Source organism: Carcharhinus amblyrhynchos, chromosome 1 (assembly GCF_965287045.1).
Source record: "Carcharhinus amblyrhynchos chromosome 1, sCarAmb.v2.hapA, whole genome shotgun sequence".
Classification (NCBI taxonomy): domain Eukaryota; kingdom Metazoa; phylum Chordata; class Chondrichthyes; order Carcharhiniformes; family Carcharhinidae; genus Carcharhinus; species Carcharhinus amblyrhynchos.
Window position 1 is genome coordinate 24349423 of NC_137324.1, and position 18999 is coordinate 24368421.

The following is an 18999-nucleotide window of genomic DNA, read 5'->3' on the forward strand; positions in this document are numbered from 1 at the left end:
CTCTCTCTCTCTCACACACACACATTTCCAGAGCTGATGCTTCTCTCTCTCTCTCACACACGCACATTTCCAGAGCTGATGCTTCTCTCTCTCTCTCTCACACACACACACATTTCCAGAGCTGATGCTTTTCTCTCTCTCTCTCTCTCACACACACACACACACACACACACAGGAGGTCCGGCCCGAACTCCAGTCTGTCTGTCAGTTGCAGCTCGCCCCTGATTGGCCTGAAGTTTTGCCTGCTGTAAGTGACTTGCCTTTCCCTGGAGAAGCACAAAGCCCGACCTCTCGCTTCCAAATTGACGGAGCGATTCCTTTATACAACAAACACACGCTATAGAGAGAGAAAGGGGGTGAAGAGACGGTAAACTGCAACAGTTGGCAGGGCTGCTTATCCATCGATTGCTTGGCGGTTTTTTTTTGGGGAGGGGGTTATTTCTTGGCAAGCTCAGGCTCAAATTGCAATCTCTCTCTACAGCTGTCTTTAAAAAAAATCTTGAAAAGCGCAGGAGCTGCCAATCGGAGATTTCAGGTATTCTGTTTGTTTTTTTTTGGACTGACTGGAGGAGATCTTATAGGAGGGTCCTATCCTACCTTGGTCGCCGCAGCCTGTTCAGCAAGCAGAGCGAGCCCTCTGTCCGCCTTTTGCAATGTAATGAGGGCGAAGGGAGTTTGATCTGTTGCAGTGTAAGTGGGGACCGGAGTCCTGCTGCAGTCAGTGGCTTTGCGGTTCTCCTGCCAAAGTTCAAAGTTTGCTGTGTACTGCGGGGAAGCGTTGGCACCGAGCGGCTGGGAGGGGGAGCACATGGATGGAATCAGCCCCCCGGATTTCAAAGGCTGCCTGTGATCAATTCCCCCCCCCCCCACCCTTCTCGCTCTGCACAATTTAAAATGGAAAGTTTATGTCTGAAGCAACCCCTGCTCGTTCCAGTTCACACATCGCAGATTGCAGGTGAGTGGGACAGAGCACACTGAGATTCACAGAAAGCTTCGCCCCGCAGTCGCTGTGTTTATTTACGCCCGCGGCTGTTTGTTAACGACTTTACAACTTGCATTCGTGTGGCGCCTTGAACCCAAAGCGCTGGACAACGAACCCAGGTAGTTTCGCGAACGGAGACGGCGCGCCTGTTTCCCCCCCCCCCCCAGTCAATGATTCTGCCATTGATTCGTGTTCTTTTTTAGCCGTGTATTTGGGTGTAAGAGAGGCAATCGGAAGGTCTCCATTTGCCACAATTGACTACCTCAGAGGTGTGTGTCTGTGAACCTAATTAGTTTACAGAGCTGTTGCGGCCGCATCCACCAATGGAGAAGGTGTGTGTGTGGTGGGGGGGGGGGGGGGGGGGGTGGGTCGAATTGCTAGTTTGCAATCAGAATTTGTATTATTGATTTGTTTCACAATCCATATAAAGAGAGCGAGACCTCAGTGGCAGCGTCCAGTGTGTGTGTGTGCATTTTAAGACACACACATTTATATATATATATTTTGTATATATACGTCGCGCATTTGTTTGTGTGCAGGTATTGAATGTTCAGTTGTTTTATATATAGGGATAAAGGGTGCACGTGTTGAATGTTTAGTTGTTTTATATAAAGGGTTTTTTTTCCCCCCCCCAAAGCCACAGCAGGCATTAGCCAGCGCTGTCTCTCCGGGAACCGAGCCGGCTGCACGTGGCAATGTGTACAGCCCCTGGCCATCTCTTGTCCGCCCCCCCCCCCCCCCCCCACCCTTGAAGAGCCAATCCTCTCGCCTACTTTGTAGCGTGTTTGGCTGCAAATTTGTAACTAATGACAATGTGTAATTACATGGCATGTTGGAGGCAGTCACTGCCTTGTTTTGTGCCCCCGGGGCGTCCCAGCGCTCAGGCAGCGAAGGGGAAAGTCAGGGTGGTGTCAGATCAACCCCAGAGATGTTGATTTCATTTTCCTTCTTAATTCTGAGATTTATGAAGATTCGGTAAAATATCCCTTGAAGGGCGAACCTGAGGGATTGAAATCTCAGACCCTCTCCCCGTCCCTACCCCCCCCCCCCCCTCCCCACTCCAGTAATGAACAGGTATAGTTTTAAACATCCTCTTAGAGGTAGCTGTAGCGGTGAGGATTCGAGTCTGTCCCCCGGAATACTGTTAACATTGCGAAACTCACAGAGGTTACCAGCTGCTTTCCTTGTTGGGAATAGTGTGTGTGTGTGTGGATAGAAATGTGAATGTTGTGATTTCCTCCCTCACCAGAATAAACCCCACAAATCCCTTCATTTCTTCGCAGCCCGGAAAACGAGAGGAATATAAAGAGGGGACGCCGTTCCGCTTTGCGTTTTGCCTCGTAAAGGGAGTATTTTTTTAAAGGATGGAATCTCTCCGGCTCCTCATCTTACTGTGGGGAGTCGCAGCTCTCTCGGACGCAGCCCGGGGTGAGTACCTGGGCACTTTGCATTGCGGTTCGGTGGGGCAGTAACTTGCGTTGAGGTCGGCTGAACAAGAGCGCAATGAACGGAGCCATCTGTTGTATACCTGTAGAGAGGATATCATACTATGTAGGCAGATCAATTTTGTATTGGTTCCCCTACCTTGAAGTGATATCTGGGGGTTAAAGTGTGAATCTTACATCTCGATTTCCTAATATCCAACCCTGGTTAAGAGCTCTCTCTCTGTGTCTTCCTCATTCCTTATCTCCCATGCATTTCTTGCTTTCACAGCGGGGGGAAAAGAAAAGTTTGCCTGTGGGGACGTCCCGTTCCCGCTTGTGTGTGTAAAACAAGTTTGCCTCCGGTTCTCTAGCCTGGAGGCAGAGAAAACAATCGCATTCCTGGTGGGATAAAGCAGAGGCTCTCGTCCTCCTCTTGTGTAATCCCTCCTTGCCATACACAAGCAAACAAGCCGCCTGTTCAGTGAGCGCCCACTTCACTTCCCCCCTTCCAAACTGGGGTGGTAATTTTTCCAGTGATACAATCCAGATGCTTCCCAGTCACTAAGTTTCCTTCCAGTGAAGGAGGGGAAAAATAACGGGGGCGAATTTCACACCCGGGGGAGATCCTGTAGTTTTATTCTCTCTTGTCAGTTCAGCACAGAAGCCTGGGATCCGATTCGCCACCTCCGTCCCCCTCTGCCTCCCGTCCTCAGGAACCCGATGAATCTTTTACAAAAAAGGGGAGTGAGAGTTATCAATGGATTGGTCCCAATTGTGGCCATTCGTGTTTGGAAGGGGAGGGTTTGGATCGGCGCTAGTGGGACAGGTAGAGAATTCGGACTGAAGCTATTGCAGGAGGATTTGATGTCAGTTAGAATTGTCTTTGTGCACGGTTAGAGTAAGCGGTACATTCCAGCCAGGCAGGGAACTGTGAATTCGGCCTCCACAGTTCTCATGTTGGCCAACCCTGCCTACAAATAAAAAGAAACGAGGATTATTCCAAATGGAAATCGAGCGGATTTCTCACGCGGATAGGTCCTGGGCATAAGAGGATACACTCTTTCTATCCATCTATCTCCCTCTCTATACTTTAATTACCGCTCAAACTGCCTGGATAGTTCCTAGGTTAAATAAACACCGGATGTGAATTCTGTCTCTTGTGTTGATTGCATAGCCTGCCCATTGTGATTGCTTTAGACCAAGCTGACAGATAACCGAGGGTAATTATTTAATTGAACTATTTCCATTGGTAGGAAGGATCCCAGCCAACAACTGGAGGCTACTTCCGCAAAGGCTTGTAAGAAAAACAAGACTTTTGCAATCTAATTCCCATTGTCGTTCATTAGAGTTGAGACGGGGTCGAGTTGGAAGTCGATGGTTGGAAGATTAATGATTCCAATACTGTATATTTAGCGTGGTAGCAGTGGAGAATGGCTTTACATCTTGGCAGGGAAGTGAAGTTTGTTATCGCTTCTGACAATGATTGGTGTCCATGAACTTGAATTAAATCCCCAGTCTGTTTCTCAGAGGATGGAAAGCAGGGGAATAACTTGTTTTATTATAATAGGGAGGATTCTAATCCGCAATCCATTGGCATAAACCCGGATCTTGTCGCACTCCCTACTTACTGCAGGTCTGCTTCCACTTTCCGGGAAGGTAGGAATGCCACGCAGAAACCACTCCAAACTCCGAATAGGTGGGAAGAAAATAAAACACACCAAAAACATTGTGAGAAGTCCTTTCCTCTTCCCATCACATTTGAGCCCCAAGGGCGGATAAGGATTTTGTTTTTTCCCGACGGGATAGTGATAAGATTTCCAGCTGGGATTGCTCTGAAGGTCAGGAATGGGATGGAGTTCCAGTGGGAGTTTGAACGTTCTTTCAGTGAGGGAGCTTTGCTCAGGAGATCCCTTCCGGGGAGAGTAAGGAGGAATCAGGGGAGTGGCCCCGTGGTAGTGTCACTGGGCTAAACGTTCCGGCTAATACTCTGGGGGGAATTTAGGTTCAAACCCCACTCAGCAGCGGATTCATTCATTAATCTGGAGAGATCTCAGGAATGGCCATCAGGAAGCTTTCGGTCGTCACTGTGTTCCCACTATGTTCACTGATGTGTTTTAGGGAAGGAAATTTGCCATCCTTACCCTTGAGGTCGGCACGGTGATACAGTGGTTAGCACGGCTGCCTCACAGTGCCAGGGACCCGGGTTTGACTCCCGGCACTGTCTGTGCGGAGTTTGCACGTTCTCTCCGTGTCTGTATGGGTTTCCTCTAGGTGCTCCAGTTTCCTCCCACAGTCTGAAAGACGTACTGGTTAGGTGCATTGGCCATGCTAAATTCTCCCTCAGTGTACCCGAACAGGCACTGGAGTGCGGCGACTGGGCGATTTTCACAGTAACTTCATTGCAGTGTTAATGCAAACCTACTTGTGTTTACCCGGCGTGGCCTACATGTGACTCGCGAACCACTCAGTTCAATTAGAGATGGACAAGGAATCTTGATCATGCCAATGACACCCACATCTCATGGGGGAACAGTTTTCAGAGATGGGCCGAATGGTCTTATGCTTTGTGGGGAGGGGGGTTGGTTACCGCATAATTGACTCCACGGTAGAAAAGCCAAAGAGGAGGACAGGGGTTTGGAACCAGACTAGCATAACCTGAGCGGAGGGCGGAAGGTGAGGTGAAAGGAGCGGGACGGAGCTGAATGGGCGGAATGGCCTTCGCTGTTTTGTTTCCGGTGGCGCTGTAAGGCAGCAGAGTGATATGTGCACAGCTCGCTGCACCTATCCACTGGCTAGGGTCGAGTTACTGGGACTTGTGGAATTCCAGTCTCCTGGTCATTGACCTGCTGATTTTTAGACTTTAATCCTCCTCACTGATAACGTGACTTTTTAAAAAGGAGGTTAAAGATAAGAGGAAGCGTGTTTTTATTCTGTTTTTTCTTTTCTGATAGCAACTGCAAATGGGCTTTGGGGAACTGGCTTTTTTTCAGTCCTATGACCTGTTCTTCAGAGGCAGTTTGTTTGTACTAGAACCGTCAGGGAATGGGTTTGGGGGGATGGTGGCAATTTCTAGGATGAAAGGGAAGATGATTGGACTCACGGAGCTGTACATTAATTGAGATGAGTTTGGTGCCCAGCAGGTGAACAAACGTGTTTGTTTATCTTGACAAATGTTGATGGATAGGGAGCCATAAACCTCGAGGACAAGGGGCTACACACACCAGAGACTCTCTCACACACATGCACTGCATACACACCAGGGACTCTCACACACACATGCACCACATACACACTACACACACACACTGCGCACACACACACCAGAGACTCTCTCTCTCACACATACACACGCACATACACTACACACACAACAGAGACTCTCTCACACACATGCACTGCATACACACCAGGGACTCTCACATACACATGCACCACATACACACTACACACACACACTGTGCACACACACACCAGAGACTCTCTCTCTCTCACACATACACACGCACATACACTACACACACAACAGAGACTCTCTCACACACATGCACTGCATACACACCAGGGACTCTCACACACACATGCACCACATACACACTACACACACACACTGCGCACACACACACCAGAGACTCTCTCTCTCACACATACACACGCACATACACTACACACACACACAACAGAGACTCTCTCACACACATGCACTGCATACACACCAGGGACTCTCACACGCACATGCACCACACACACTGCGCACACACACCAGAGACTCTCTCTCTCACACATACACATACACTACACACACACACAACAGAGACTCTCTCACACACACCACACACACACTACACACATCCACCAAAGACTCTCACACACATACACTACACACACACTGCATACACACCAGGGACTCTCTCACACACATGCACCACATACACATTGCACACATACACCAGAGGCTCTCTCTCTCTCACACATACACACACATACACTACACACACACACGAGACTCTCTCACACACATACACCACACACACACACTGCACACACATCAGAGACTCCCTCACACACACTGCACACACACACATACACTAGACACACACTGCACACACACACCAGAGACTCTCTCACACATGCACTACACACATACACACACACACTGCACACACACACCAGAGACTCTTTCACACACACACATTACACACACACTGCACACACAAACCAGAGACTCACACTCACACATACACTGCACACACCCCAGAGACTCTCTGTCTCACACACACATACTACACACACACCAGAGACTCTCTCACACATGCACTACACACATACACACACACACACACTGCACACACACACCAGAGACTCTTTCACACACATACATTACACACACACTGCACATACAAACCAGAGACTCACACTCACACATACACTGCACACACCCCAGAGACTCTCTGTCTCACACACACATACTACACACACACCAGAGACACTCTCTCACACATAGACATGCCACATACACACACACATACACGCTGCACACATATACCACACTCTCTCACACACACACACACACCAGAGACTCTCATACACTCTACATGCACACCAGAGACACACACATACACGCTATACACACATTACATACACATACTGCACACACACCAGACTGGCACACAAACTACATACACACACATACACACCACACACACTACATATACACATTGTGTGTACACACCACATACTCACACACTGCACACACAAACATTACACATACACCACACACGTACACATTCACACACACTGTCTCTCCCACACAGGTACACATTCTCCCCAGGCACTCGTACACAATCATACACACTCTCCCCATATACACACATATATACACCAATAGACATTATTTTGAGGGTAGTTCCCGATGTGAATATGGTCCTGATTAGTGTGGGAACCAGGTATTAGCAAAGGCCTCACAGTTACATATACATTTCTCAGAAAACGGTATTAACTTTCGGGTGAAGTAGACTGTGTTCTGATATTCTCAGATCGTTTTACCAGAGAAACTCCCCACACAATTCACTCTTCCCTGACCAATGATTTCAACTCTGGCTTCTTTCGAGAAGGCTCAATCGGTTAGTGTTGCTGCTGAAAGTGCGCCAATGCTCAGTTTAACAGTCACTGAGCTAATTAATGTATTGGGCGTTAATAAGGTGATTTTGGCGCCTGGTACACATCGCAGTCGGAATGTTTTTACATTGAATAGAGAGCACAGCCTTTCCCCTCCATTGATCTATGCCAGCCTCTTCCCAATCTACTTTGTTTAACTCCAGCAGCATACTGTCCGTTCCTCCCTCATATAGGAAGCTTCCCCCTAATGCATGCAAACATACACCCCAGCATATGAATGTGGCCATTCGGCCCCCCCCCAACCTACTCTACCATTCAATAAGGCAATGGCTGATTTGAATGTGGTGCCAACTTCACTTTCCTGTCGCCAACCCTTATCTTTCCAGTTCCTAATACTCAAGAATCTAAAGCAAGGACCAAAAGCATTCCTTTGTGGCAAACATCCCCACATTCTTACCGCTCTCCTGGGAAAGAAGCGTTTCCCCAGGTTTAATCAGATGCATTAATGGCTATCTTGTATTCACTCGTTTTTCTACATCTATGCCATCAACCGCTCTCATAACCTTCAAGATTTCATCGAGATCTCAGACTTCTACAGAAAGCAGGTCCAATTTGCCTTGAAACACAGACATACCTTCAAGAAGGTGGCTCACCAACACCTTCTCAAGGGCAATTAGGGATGGGCAACAAATGCTGGCCTAGCCAGTGACGCCGTGTGAAGGAATACATTGGGAGGGACACACACTCGACTCCCCCACCCACCCCCCGAACCCCCCGCTGTACTAGAATGCATGATGGTGTAAAAGATAACAGCGCTCATCTGAAACCCATTCCAATGGCATATGGTGGGGGCCTCGCCATCTGCTTTGTTGCAACACCCCGGCTGAAGGAAACATCCGCACTTTTGTCCCACTTGGATTTCTGAAGCGGGGGGGGGGGGCAGGGGAGAATTGGGACTGCAGCGAAAAATGGCTCAAGCGCTGCCCTTTGCCTGGTGGGCTGCTATTTCACACTCTCACCACCCAACCCAGCAGCCGAACAAGGCAAACACGCCCGATTTTGGAAGTCCCATTTAGACGTCTATTTTCACCGCTGCGTTCCCTCTGGGTATGACTGCAGCTTTATTGCCCCATGTGCTTATCCTCTTTATTTCACAGAATTTCACACTTTCAGCACATTGGCATCATTTCACTCCAAACCCCCGCTCTCTTTTTTTCCTCTTTCAAGCCCGTTTGGTTCACCAGTTGCAAACTGGCGTCTTTTAAACCGCGGTGTTTACACTCAAGTTTATTACCACGACCGCGCCAAACCGAGGGATTTGCATAATTTGAGGAAAAAAAACCGAGTTGGAAGAAACTTTTTATAGCAGTTCCCCCCGCCCCCCTCCCCCCCGCCACCCCAAGACAACAGAGGATGTTTGCAGAGTTTGACTCCATTTAGTGAGAACAATACGGTGATTATGGAGTGCAGCCCCTCCATTGAAAGATAGACAGAAGCCATCAGTTTAAAAGCATTCTTACAGCTTTCCTGAGCACATGCCTCCGTTTTCACCGGCGGATGTGGCTTGAGGAAATTGTTGTCGCAGCTTTATTCCAATAATTTCTCCAGGAAGTAGATAAGATTTAATTAACTGGGATCTGATTCCAGGATTTCCCTATCTACACTTCTCGTCGCGGCTCGAAGCTCAATTCTCATTTGTGGAAAAAAAAACAGACTGTGGTTGGAAACACGTGGGTGAAATTGACCATCCGTTTTGCTTCAACTTTAATTTCTGCCCGGGGAGTCAAATGACTTTCCTTAGCTAACATGTACACACATATTCTCACATAGGTTCTCTCATTCTCTCACACACACATTCTCTCACCCGCACATTCTCACACACATTCTCTCATACTCTCTCACACACATTGTCGCTCAGATATATTCTTTCACACACACACACATTCTCATTAAAGGTGGCACAGTGGTTGGCACTGCTGCCTCATAGCGCCAGGGACCTGGGTTCAATTCCCTGCTTGGGTCACTCTCTGTGCAGAGTCTGCACACTCTCTCCGTGTCTGCATGGGTTTCCTCCCACAGTCCGAAGCCAAACTTTTATGTATTAGTCACAAGTAAGGCTTGCTGACATATTAAATTTCCCGAGTTGCCACACTCCTGCGCCTGTTCGGCTCAAGGAAGTACTGGTTATAGGTGGATTGGGCCATGCTAAATTCTCCTTCAGTGTACCCGAACAGGAGCCGGAGTGTGGCGACTAGGGGATTTTCACAGTAACTTAATTGCAGTGTTAATGTAATTCTACTTCTGACACTAACAAATAAACTAGAAAACACATTCTTATTGTCACTTATTTTCTCATTTTCAAACATACTCGTTTTCTTGCACACACTCATTCTCTCACACATTCACATTCTTACATACGTACATTCTGTCATACACATCGACATTCTCACACATACTCATCCTCCCACACAGACACATGTTCTCTCTAATGCACACATTCTGTCTCACATAAATGCATTCACATACACTGACACATTCTCACACACATTCTCTCTTATTTGCATACACACGTACACTCACTGACAACATAAAAACACCCTCATATACCCTCACAGAGGCACATTTTAAAGGGTGAGATTTTAATTCATTCAAAAGCCACTCATTGGCATTGTTAAAATAGTGCCCAACATTAAGATTCTCTCACAAACATATTCACCATACCCAACATCCTGGCCTTTGGCAATTGAGTTGACTGTGTGGTAATAATGTCACTGTCTAGAAATCCAGAGATTCATGGTTCAAATTCCACCATGGCAGCTGGTGGAATTCAAATTCAATTAATTACAAAAAAAAAACTGGAATTGGAAGCTGGTCTCAGTAATGGGGATGATTGTCATTAAAAAAAACTATCAACGTCCGGTCCTTTTCTGGAGCTAGTGATTAGGTCACTCAGTTATGCCGCTAATGGCCATTCAGGGCAATTAGGGAATGGGCAACAAATGCCCACATCAATCAAATAATATAAGGAAAAAAAAATCAAGCGCTATCCTTGCAGTTAGTGTGATGGATAATGTGAAGAGCAGAGGATATTTTCAAACAGGCATTCGCCACGTTTAAAACAAAACTGTTATAATGTCATCAACGCAACACGGTACAAGTTACTTGTTAATAAACTATGAATGACTAAAATTTGCATGGAGCAAGATGCATTGTTTAAAGTTTATTTATTAGTGTCACAAGTAGGCTTACTGCATTGAAGTTACTGTGAAAATCCCCTAGTCACCACTCTCCGGCGCCTGTTTGGGTACACTGAGGGAGACTTTAGCATGGCCAATACACTTAACCAGCACGTCTTTCGGACTGTGGGAGGAAACCGGAGCACCCGGAGGAACCCGTGCAGATGCAGGGAGAATGTGCAGACTCCGCGCAGGCAGTGATGCAAGCCGAGAATTGAACCCGGGCCCCTGGTGCTGTGAGGCTAACCACTGTGCAACCATACCACCCATTGAGCCAGCACTTGTAGACAATATCATGGAACATTGTGGCAATATCAGGGATGGGATCATAGATGTGCCATGGGATTGTTGAAGATTAGTGTGCAGGAATGCAGGCTCCCCCCATTACAACAACTATTTTATCGCCAAGATTTTGATGTTACTCTACACTGGATATCCAAGTGTGTGTTCTTTTATATAAAAAAGTGGACGTTTGTCATGAGATCAAATCTGATGATATTTTGAATGATTATGGATTAACTATTGGCGCAGACATTCTGCAATGGCACTGCTAAACAGATTGAGACCTTTAAGGCGTGTTGGAGTCGCCTCCTTTGTTACCGACCAGAGAGTAAAGAAAACAAGTTAATTCAATTTTTTGAAAAAATACGAAACTGGCAGTCCCACCAATATATGGAGTGAGACACAATTCTTGCTGCATTTGATTGGAAGGGACAGCACACGGACAGTCGGTTTCCTTAAGCCTGCTGTAAAAGTCATGGGTTCACCGCAGTAGTGCTGAGGGGACGTCTGCTCTGAAATATGATAGCAGCTAAAATGAATTAACGGAGGAATGCAGATACCAGCAAATACAGGAAACATGCGAAGGATAACAGGGCTTTGTGAACCCAGTTTTAGGGAGCAGCTGCTGGGACTGCACGGTTCTCATCCATGAGGACTTTGTGTTCTCAGTAATTAAGTAATGCGAAAGCCTGTGATCCCAGCAAATCATTAGGGTGCAAGAGGAGATAGTCAAGAAATGCTCACCATTGGCGTGTACTTCTTCAGTTGAGCTGCGTATTGCCAAGTCTTTTTCAACACCTCCGCGAGGCCTAGAGTGGTATTACTCAAAGGCGGTGTGGTGAGAGAAGAAGGTGTTGGGTTAACAGGGGGTTAAAGCATCTTTAGCGCCGTAGAGTGTTGGTGCAGGTATTTTACTTCACAGGGAACCGGGTGACATTGGCCATTAGAGCACTGTCCTTTCATCTCGGCAAACTGGCTTTAAATCCGAGTGAACAAATGGGATGAAGGTCTCTCTCTCTTTGTCCCTCCTACCCCGCCCCCTACCGCAGCTGTTCATAGTTCAAAGTGAGAATGAGATGCGGGTACAGTTTCAATCCAGTTCCCAAATCCACTGCAGAGAACTCCTCCCACCTTGGCACCAGTCAGGGAATCTCAATGAAACGAATGTGTGAGAGTCATTTAGTGCGCCAGTGCTGCATGGGGTGCTCTTTTGGACCATAACACATAGGAGCAGAATTAGGCCACTCGAGTTTGCTCCGCCATTCAATCATGCCTGATATTTTTCTCATCCCCATTTTCCTGTCTTTTCCCCATAACCCCTGATCCCCTTATTAATCAAGAACATATCCATCTCTGTCTTAAAGACACTTAATGACCTGGCCTCCACAGCCTTCTGCAGCAAAGAGTTCCACAGGTTCACCACTCCCTGGCTGAAGAAATCCCTCCTCATCTCTGTTCTAAAGAATTGTCCTTTTAGCCTGAGGTTGTGCCCTCTGGTTCTAGCTTTTCTTACTAGTGCAAACATCCTCTTCACATCCACTCTATCCAGGCCTTGCAGTATCCTGTAAGTTTCAATAAGATCTCCCTTTGTCTTTCTAAACTCCAACGAGTACAGACCCAGAGTCCTCAACTGTTCCTCATACAACAAGCTCTTCATTCCAGGGATCATTCTTGCGAACCTCCTCTAGACCCTTTCCAAGGCCGGCATATCCTTCCTTAGATGCGGGACCCAAAACTGCTCACAATACTCCAAATGGGGTCTGATCAGAGTCTTATACAGCCTCAGACATACATCCCTGCTCTTGTATTCTAGCCCTCTCGACACGAATGCTAACATTACATTTGCCTTCCTAACTGCCGACTGAACCTAATTAATCTTAACATTAATCTTAACAGAATCTTGAATGAGGACTCCCAAGTCCCTTTGACTTTCTGATTTCCTAAGCATTTCCCAGTTAGAAAATAGTCTATGTCCCATTCCTCCTTCCAAAGTGCATAACCCCACACTTTTCCACATTGTATTCCATCTGCCACTTCTTTTTCCACTCTCCTAACCTGTTCAAGTTCTTCTGCAGCCACCACCCCCCCCTACTTCTTCAATGCTACCTGTCCCTCGACATATCTTTGTATCATCTGCAAACTGAGCAACAGTGCCTTCAGTTCCTTCCTCCAAATTGTTAATATATATTGTGAAAAGTTGTGGTCCCAGCACTGACCCCTAAGACACACCACTAGTCACCGGCTGCCATCCTGAGAAAGGCGCCTTTACCCTCCCTCTCTGCCTTCTGCCCATCAGCCAATCCTTTATCCATGCCAGGAACTTACCATTAACACCATGGGCTCTTAACTTACTTAACAGTCTCCTATGTGGCATCTTGTCAAAGGTTTTTTTCTGACACTCCAGGATCTAACTGGCCCCGTTATTTAAGGAAGGATGTAAATGTGCGTCAAAGGTGACTTACAATGGGGTGGCAAGGTGGCATAGTGATTGGCACTGCTGCTTTACAGCACCAGAGGCTTGAGTTTGATTCCCAGCTTTGGTCACTGTCTGTGCGAAATCTGCAGGTTCTCCCAGTGTCTGCGTGGGTTTCCTCTGGGTGTTCCAATTTCCTCCCATAGTGCTGGTTAGGTGCATTGGCCATACAAAATTCTCCCTCAGTGTACCTGAACAGGCACCGGAGTGTGATGTCTAGGGGATTTTCACAGTAACTTCATTGCAGTGTTAACATAAGCCCATTTGTGGTACTAATGAATGAACTAAACTAACAATGAGCATGTTCTGAGGAAAGGATGTGCTTGTTTGCACTGGAGTTTAGAAGACTGAGCGGTGACTTAATTGAAGCAAATAAGATCCTGAACAGTCTTGACAAGGTGGATATGGAAAGGATGTTCCCTCTTGTGGGTGAGTCTAGTACCAGGAGGCACTATTTTAAAATAGGCGTCACTCTTATAGGACAGAGATGAGAATTATAGGGCTGTGGGAGTTTGGAACGCTACCTCAGAAAGTGGTGGAGACAGAGTCATTGAATGTTTTTAATGCAGATATAGACAGATTCTTGTTGGACAAGGGGAATCAAGGGTAGATGGGAATGTAGAACTGGAAACACAAACAGATCAACCATGGTCTTGTTGACTGACAGAACAGGCTCAAGGGGTCGAATGACCTAGTTCTGCTCCTATTTCTTAAATTGGTATATAACTCCCTCTAGCATTTACCAGGCTGATTTCCTGGAATGGCAGGTCTGTCATATGAGGCAAAACTAAGTTGGTTAGGATTGTGTCCGTTGGAATGAGGAGGGAAATCATAGAAATTTATAAAATTCCAGTAGGATTAGATAGGGTAAATTTTATTTTCTATGTTTCAACTGCAGCCTGTCACTATTTTATTGAAAGGAAAATGGTTACATTTCACATCATTGTCATTTCTGAGATGAGTAGTGTGTAAATAAAAGAGAATCAGTTTTAAGGAAGGTAGTTATTGTTGTGGCCACCTTGGTTCAGTTCTGCTGACATTTGTCCTGTGGGAGGTTTTAAGTGTCTGAGGGATGAGATGTCTCCTCAGGGCCACTCCTCTTGCCAGCTAAATAGGCGCTGAGAGTTAGACAAGGCAGTATCCCAGTGGGATGAGTCATCACTCTCAATGGCTGTGTGGGCCATGGGAAGCACTGGCAGGAAGAAAAGGAAACAGGAAGTTTGAGAAGCAGGACAGAGAGAAAGGCTGGCGCAGTGGTTAGCACTGCAGCCTCACAATGCCAGGGACCTAGGTTCAATTCCGGTCTCAAGTGACTGTCTCTATAGAGTCTATGATGTGGATATGCCAGCGTTGGACTGGGGTAAACACAGTAAAAAGTCTGACAACACCAGGTTTAAGTCCAACCGATTTATTTGATAGTAAACTCACTAGCTTTTGGGTTAGTCCCTTCGTCTGGTGAATGGAGAATGCTAGAACTCTCCATTCACCTGATGAAGGGACTAACCCGAAAGCTAGTGAGTATGCTATCAAATAAATCGGTTGGACTTAAACCTGGTGTTGTCAGACTTTTTACTGTGTGTAGAGTCTACACATTTCTCCCCATGCCTGCGTGGGTTTCCTCCGGGTTCTCCGGTTTCCTCCCACAGTCCGAAAGGCGTGCTGGTTAGGTGCATTTGCTATACTAAACTCTCCGTCAGTGTACCCAAACAGACGCTGGAATGTGGCGACTAGGGGAATTCACAGTAATTTATTTGCAGTTTTAATGTAAGCCTACTTATGGCTTTCCTCCCACATTCCAAAAATGTGTGGGTTAGGTTGATTGACCATGCTAAATTGCCCCTTAATATCAGGGGGGACTGGTAGGGTAACTATGTGGAGTTATGAGGATAAGGGTTGTTGTCGGTGCAGGCTTGATAGGACGAATGGTCTCCTTCTGCGCTGTAGAGATTCTATAATTAAATTCAGTGACTGAGACAAAAACAAAATTGACAGTGAATGGTCAAAATTCAAAACTCGGTTGGTGGTCAAAATGAAGAAAATATTCTGCCAGTCATAACTTCCCAATGTCCCAAAAGTGAGTTCCAGCCAATGAAGTACTTTCTGAAGTGTAGTCACAAGCAGCCAATTCTCACACAGCAGGAACCCACAGAGAGCAACGTGGCCGTGACATGGCAGGATCCTGCAGATAGAAATTTGACCATGACACGGCAAGGTCCCACAGACAGCAATGTTTTAACGTTTATTTATTAGTGTCACAAGTGTCCTTACATTAACACTGCAATGTGACAGTGACACAGCAAGGTCCCACAGACAGCAATGTTACAATGACCAAATGTTCGGATTCAGAGATGTGGGTTGATGATGAATGATAAGCTGGACTTTGGGGGAAGTACTCTCCCCCCTCCCTTGTTTGAACAGTACCTCAGGGGGTCCCTCCCGTGCGCAGGAATAGACAGGAGTTGAACATCTCCACACTGAAAGATGGAAAACCGTGTTTTTTTTTTCCCCGGGCAGGGTTTAATTTGCGTGTGGTAACCGGCACACGATCAGTGCTGGAACTCTGGCTGAGCTTGAGGGGAGAGGTCAGGTCAGAGGTAGAGGCTGAACTCTGCCAGTGGCCTCTGGAATAACAGGTCAGAACCCCTGGCGAGATTCAATGGGCTTCCCAGTTGGGTATGAGAAAACATATGCTGACTGTCACCAGCTGTTATTGCTGTCACTTCGCAGAATGAGACATTGAAGTGTAACCACAGACTTTTGGGCAAGAGTTTCTGTTTTCCACTCGTCCTACCTGACAATTAATGTCAAACACATGCATTCTGTAATAAAGAAAGCTTTGCTAAACTGACAAGTCATACTCGGCAGCCTGTGCTGATGTGAGAAATCTATCTCTCTGCTTGGGAAACTGCCTTTTCAGAGCTGGGTTGCAAACCGTAGGAAGTTACTGCAGACAAAAAAAAAATTATTCCAGACACTGTGACTGGGATCTGGACTATTTAATCCACCCGACTCTGAAATCCTCTCACCAATTTCACTAACTGCAGGACAGATGGATACTTTTATCCCCCCAGCTGTTTCAATATTGACTGACAGAAAACATGAAATAGTATTATTGCTAATCCCTGTGTTTACTGGATTACATAAGGGATACACATTAGGGACCAGTACTTTACAGCCAAAGACACGATTCATTAACCTCATGACTATTGAGCGGATGGGAGTATAGCCAATGCTGCCAGGCATGGCCTTGGAGGTGGGGGGGGGTGGTGGTTACTTCTGTTCTGAAAAACGCTGATTTCCAAAGTGCCCGCCATTTTCACAACAGTATTTTCAGCACTAAGCAGGTCTTTAAATGGAAACCTACAGGGGTTCCTGCTAGTATTCTCCGAAACATTTGCTCCTGGGATTTTGGAAGTGACTGGCTAGATCAGCATTCATTGCCCATGTCTAATTACCCCTGAAAGGGTGGCAGTGGACTGCCTTCTTCAACAACTGCAGTCCCATAGAATCCCCCACAAGGCAGAAAAAGGCCTTTTGGCCCATCGAGTCTGCACCGACTCTTAACATACAGAGCGATCTGGGTGTGCAGCTCCACAGTTCCCTAAAGTGACATCAAAAGTGGCCAAGGTGATTAAGAAAGCATATGGCGTGCTTGCCTTCATCAGCTGGGGCATTGAGTTGGGAAATCATGCTACAGGTATATAAAACCTTGGATAGGCCACATTTGGAGTATTGTGTGCAGTTCTAGTCACCACACTACCAGAAGGACATAGAAACTTTGGAGAGAGTGCAGAGAAGGTTCACCAGGGTGTTGGCTTTGAGGAGAGTTGAATAAACTAGGATTGTTTTCACTGGAAAGACAGAGGCTGAGGGGAGACCTGATAGAAGCCTGCAAGTTATTAGACGTATAGACAGGGTGAATAGTCAGAGGCTTTTCTCCAAGTCGAAGTGTCAGTTAAAGGGGGCACAGGTTCAAGGTGAGAGAGAGAATGTGCAGGGGAAGTTTTTCACGCAGAGAGTGGTGGTTGCCAGCAACATGCTGCCTGAGGAGATGGTGGGAGCAGGCACATTTGTAACATTTAAGAGGCATCTGGATGGGTACATGAATAGGGAGGGAATAGAGGGATATGGACTGTGTAAGCGCGGAAGATTTTTTAAAAATTTAATTAGGACATTCCTGTTCTTTGTTACCTGAAAAAACATCTCACCCAGGCCCTCCCCTCTGCCCTGTGTAACTGTGCATTCATCATGGCAAATCTACATAACCTGCGCATCTTTGGACACTATGGGGCAATTTACCATGGCTAATTCACCTAAACTAGACTGGACAGGCTGGAAGAATATTCCCAATGTTGGGGAAGCCAAGAACTAGGGGGTATATGAATGAGGGGTAAGCCATTCAGGACTGAGATGAGGAAGAATATCTTCACACAGAGAGTTGTGACCCTGTGGAATTCTCGACCACAGAAAGCTGTTGGGGCCAGTTCATTAGATACGTTCAAGAGGGAGCTGGACATGGCCCTTGTGGTTAAAGGGATCAAGGGGTATGAAGAGAAAGTGAGAGTGGGATACTGAATGTGTATGATCAGCCATGATCATATTGCATGGTGGTGCAGGCTTGAAGGGCCAAATAGCCTACTCCTGCACCTATTTTCTATGTAAACCTCACATCGTTACACAGTAAAGGGCAATTTATTATGGCCAATCCACCTAGCCTGCTCATGGTTAGATGAAACCCACACAGACACGGGGAAAACATGCAAACTCCATATAGACTGGAATCGAACCTGAGGCCCTGGTGAGGCAGCAGTGATCACCATTGTTCTTTTTATTAATTTGTGAGATATGGGCATTGCTGGCTGTCCAGTATTTATTGCCCATCCCTAGTTGCCCTTGAGAAGGTGATGGTGGTGAGCTGACTTCACTGTGTCACCACAAAATCCTCAGTTGTCATTAGACTTTTAATTCCAGGGTTTAATTGGATTCAAATCTCATCATTTGCTGTGGTAGAATTCAAACCGGTGTCCCCAGAGCATCCCCCTGGATCTGTACTAGTCCAGGGATATCACTACTAACCACAGCCTCATCCATGTGGTGTAGGTGCAGTCGCAAAGCTGTTCAGGAGGGAGTCCCAGGATTTTGACCCAGTCTTTCTGAAGCAATGTATCAGAGCACTGCTGACGGAATGTGCCAAAGCAATATTGGGCACCAAAATTAATTACAAGTTTTAAATTTTTTCATCAATTGGTGACCTCATTTGCCCAAGTCAAACCCTGCTCAGTAAACCAGCCAAGCTTCCAGATTAGGATTGCCAGATTCCACCCATTGGGCTGGCTCTGGAAGGCTCACTCATTTTTTTTGAGGCTGGAAGATTCAGGAAGCAGATCCTTAATAGTCCATTCATATCAGAAACAATATTTCATTTACCAGGACAACCAGTGGAGTGCACAATGTAACTATTAAATGGTTCATAGAATCATACAACAC

At 46.5% G+C, this 18999-nt stretch overlaps 1 protein-coding gene across 4 annotated transcripts in view; it reads left to right on the forward strand.

The window, feature by feature from the left end:
- Positions 1 to 224: 224 nt before the first annotated feature.
- The window catches only part of fgfrl1a (fibroblast growth factor receptor like 1a), a 322593-nt gene continuing 303818 nt past the window's right edge, over positions 225 to 18999 (forward strand). The window contains exons 1-2 of one of the 4 annotated variants that reach the window (XM_080199272.1): positions 225 to 955; positions 2266 to 2410. In XM_080199272.1, coding sequence (XP_080055398.1) covers positions 2347 to 2410 — 64 coding nt within the window. In that variant the 5' untranslated portion in view covers positions 225 to 955; positions 2266 to 2346. Of the gene's footprint in view, positions 956 to 1864; positions 1958 to 2038; positions 2150 to 2265; positions 2411 to 18999 lie in introns of those variants that run through there. The other 3 variants (XM_080199003.1, XM_080199188.1, XM_080199095.1) reach the window with 3 other exon arrangements.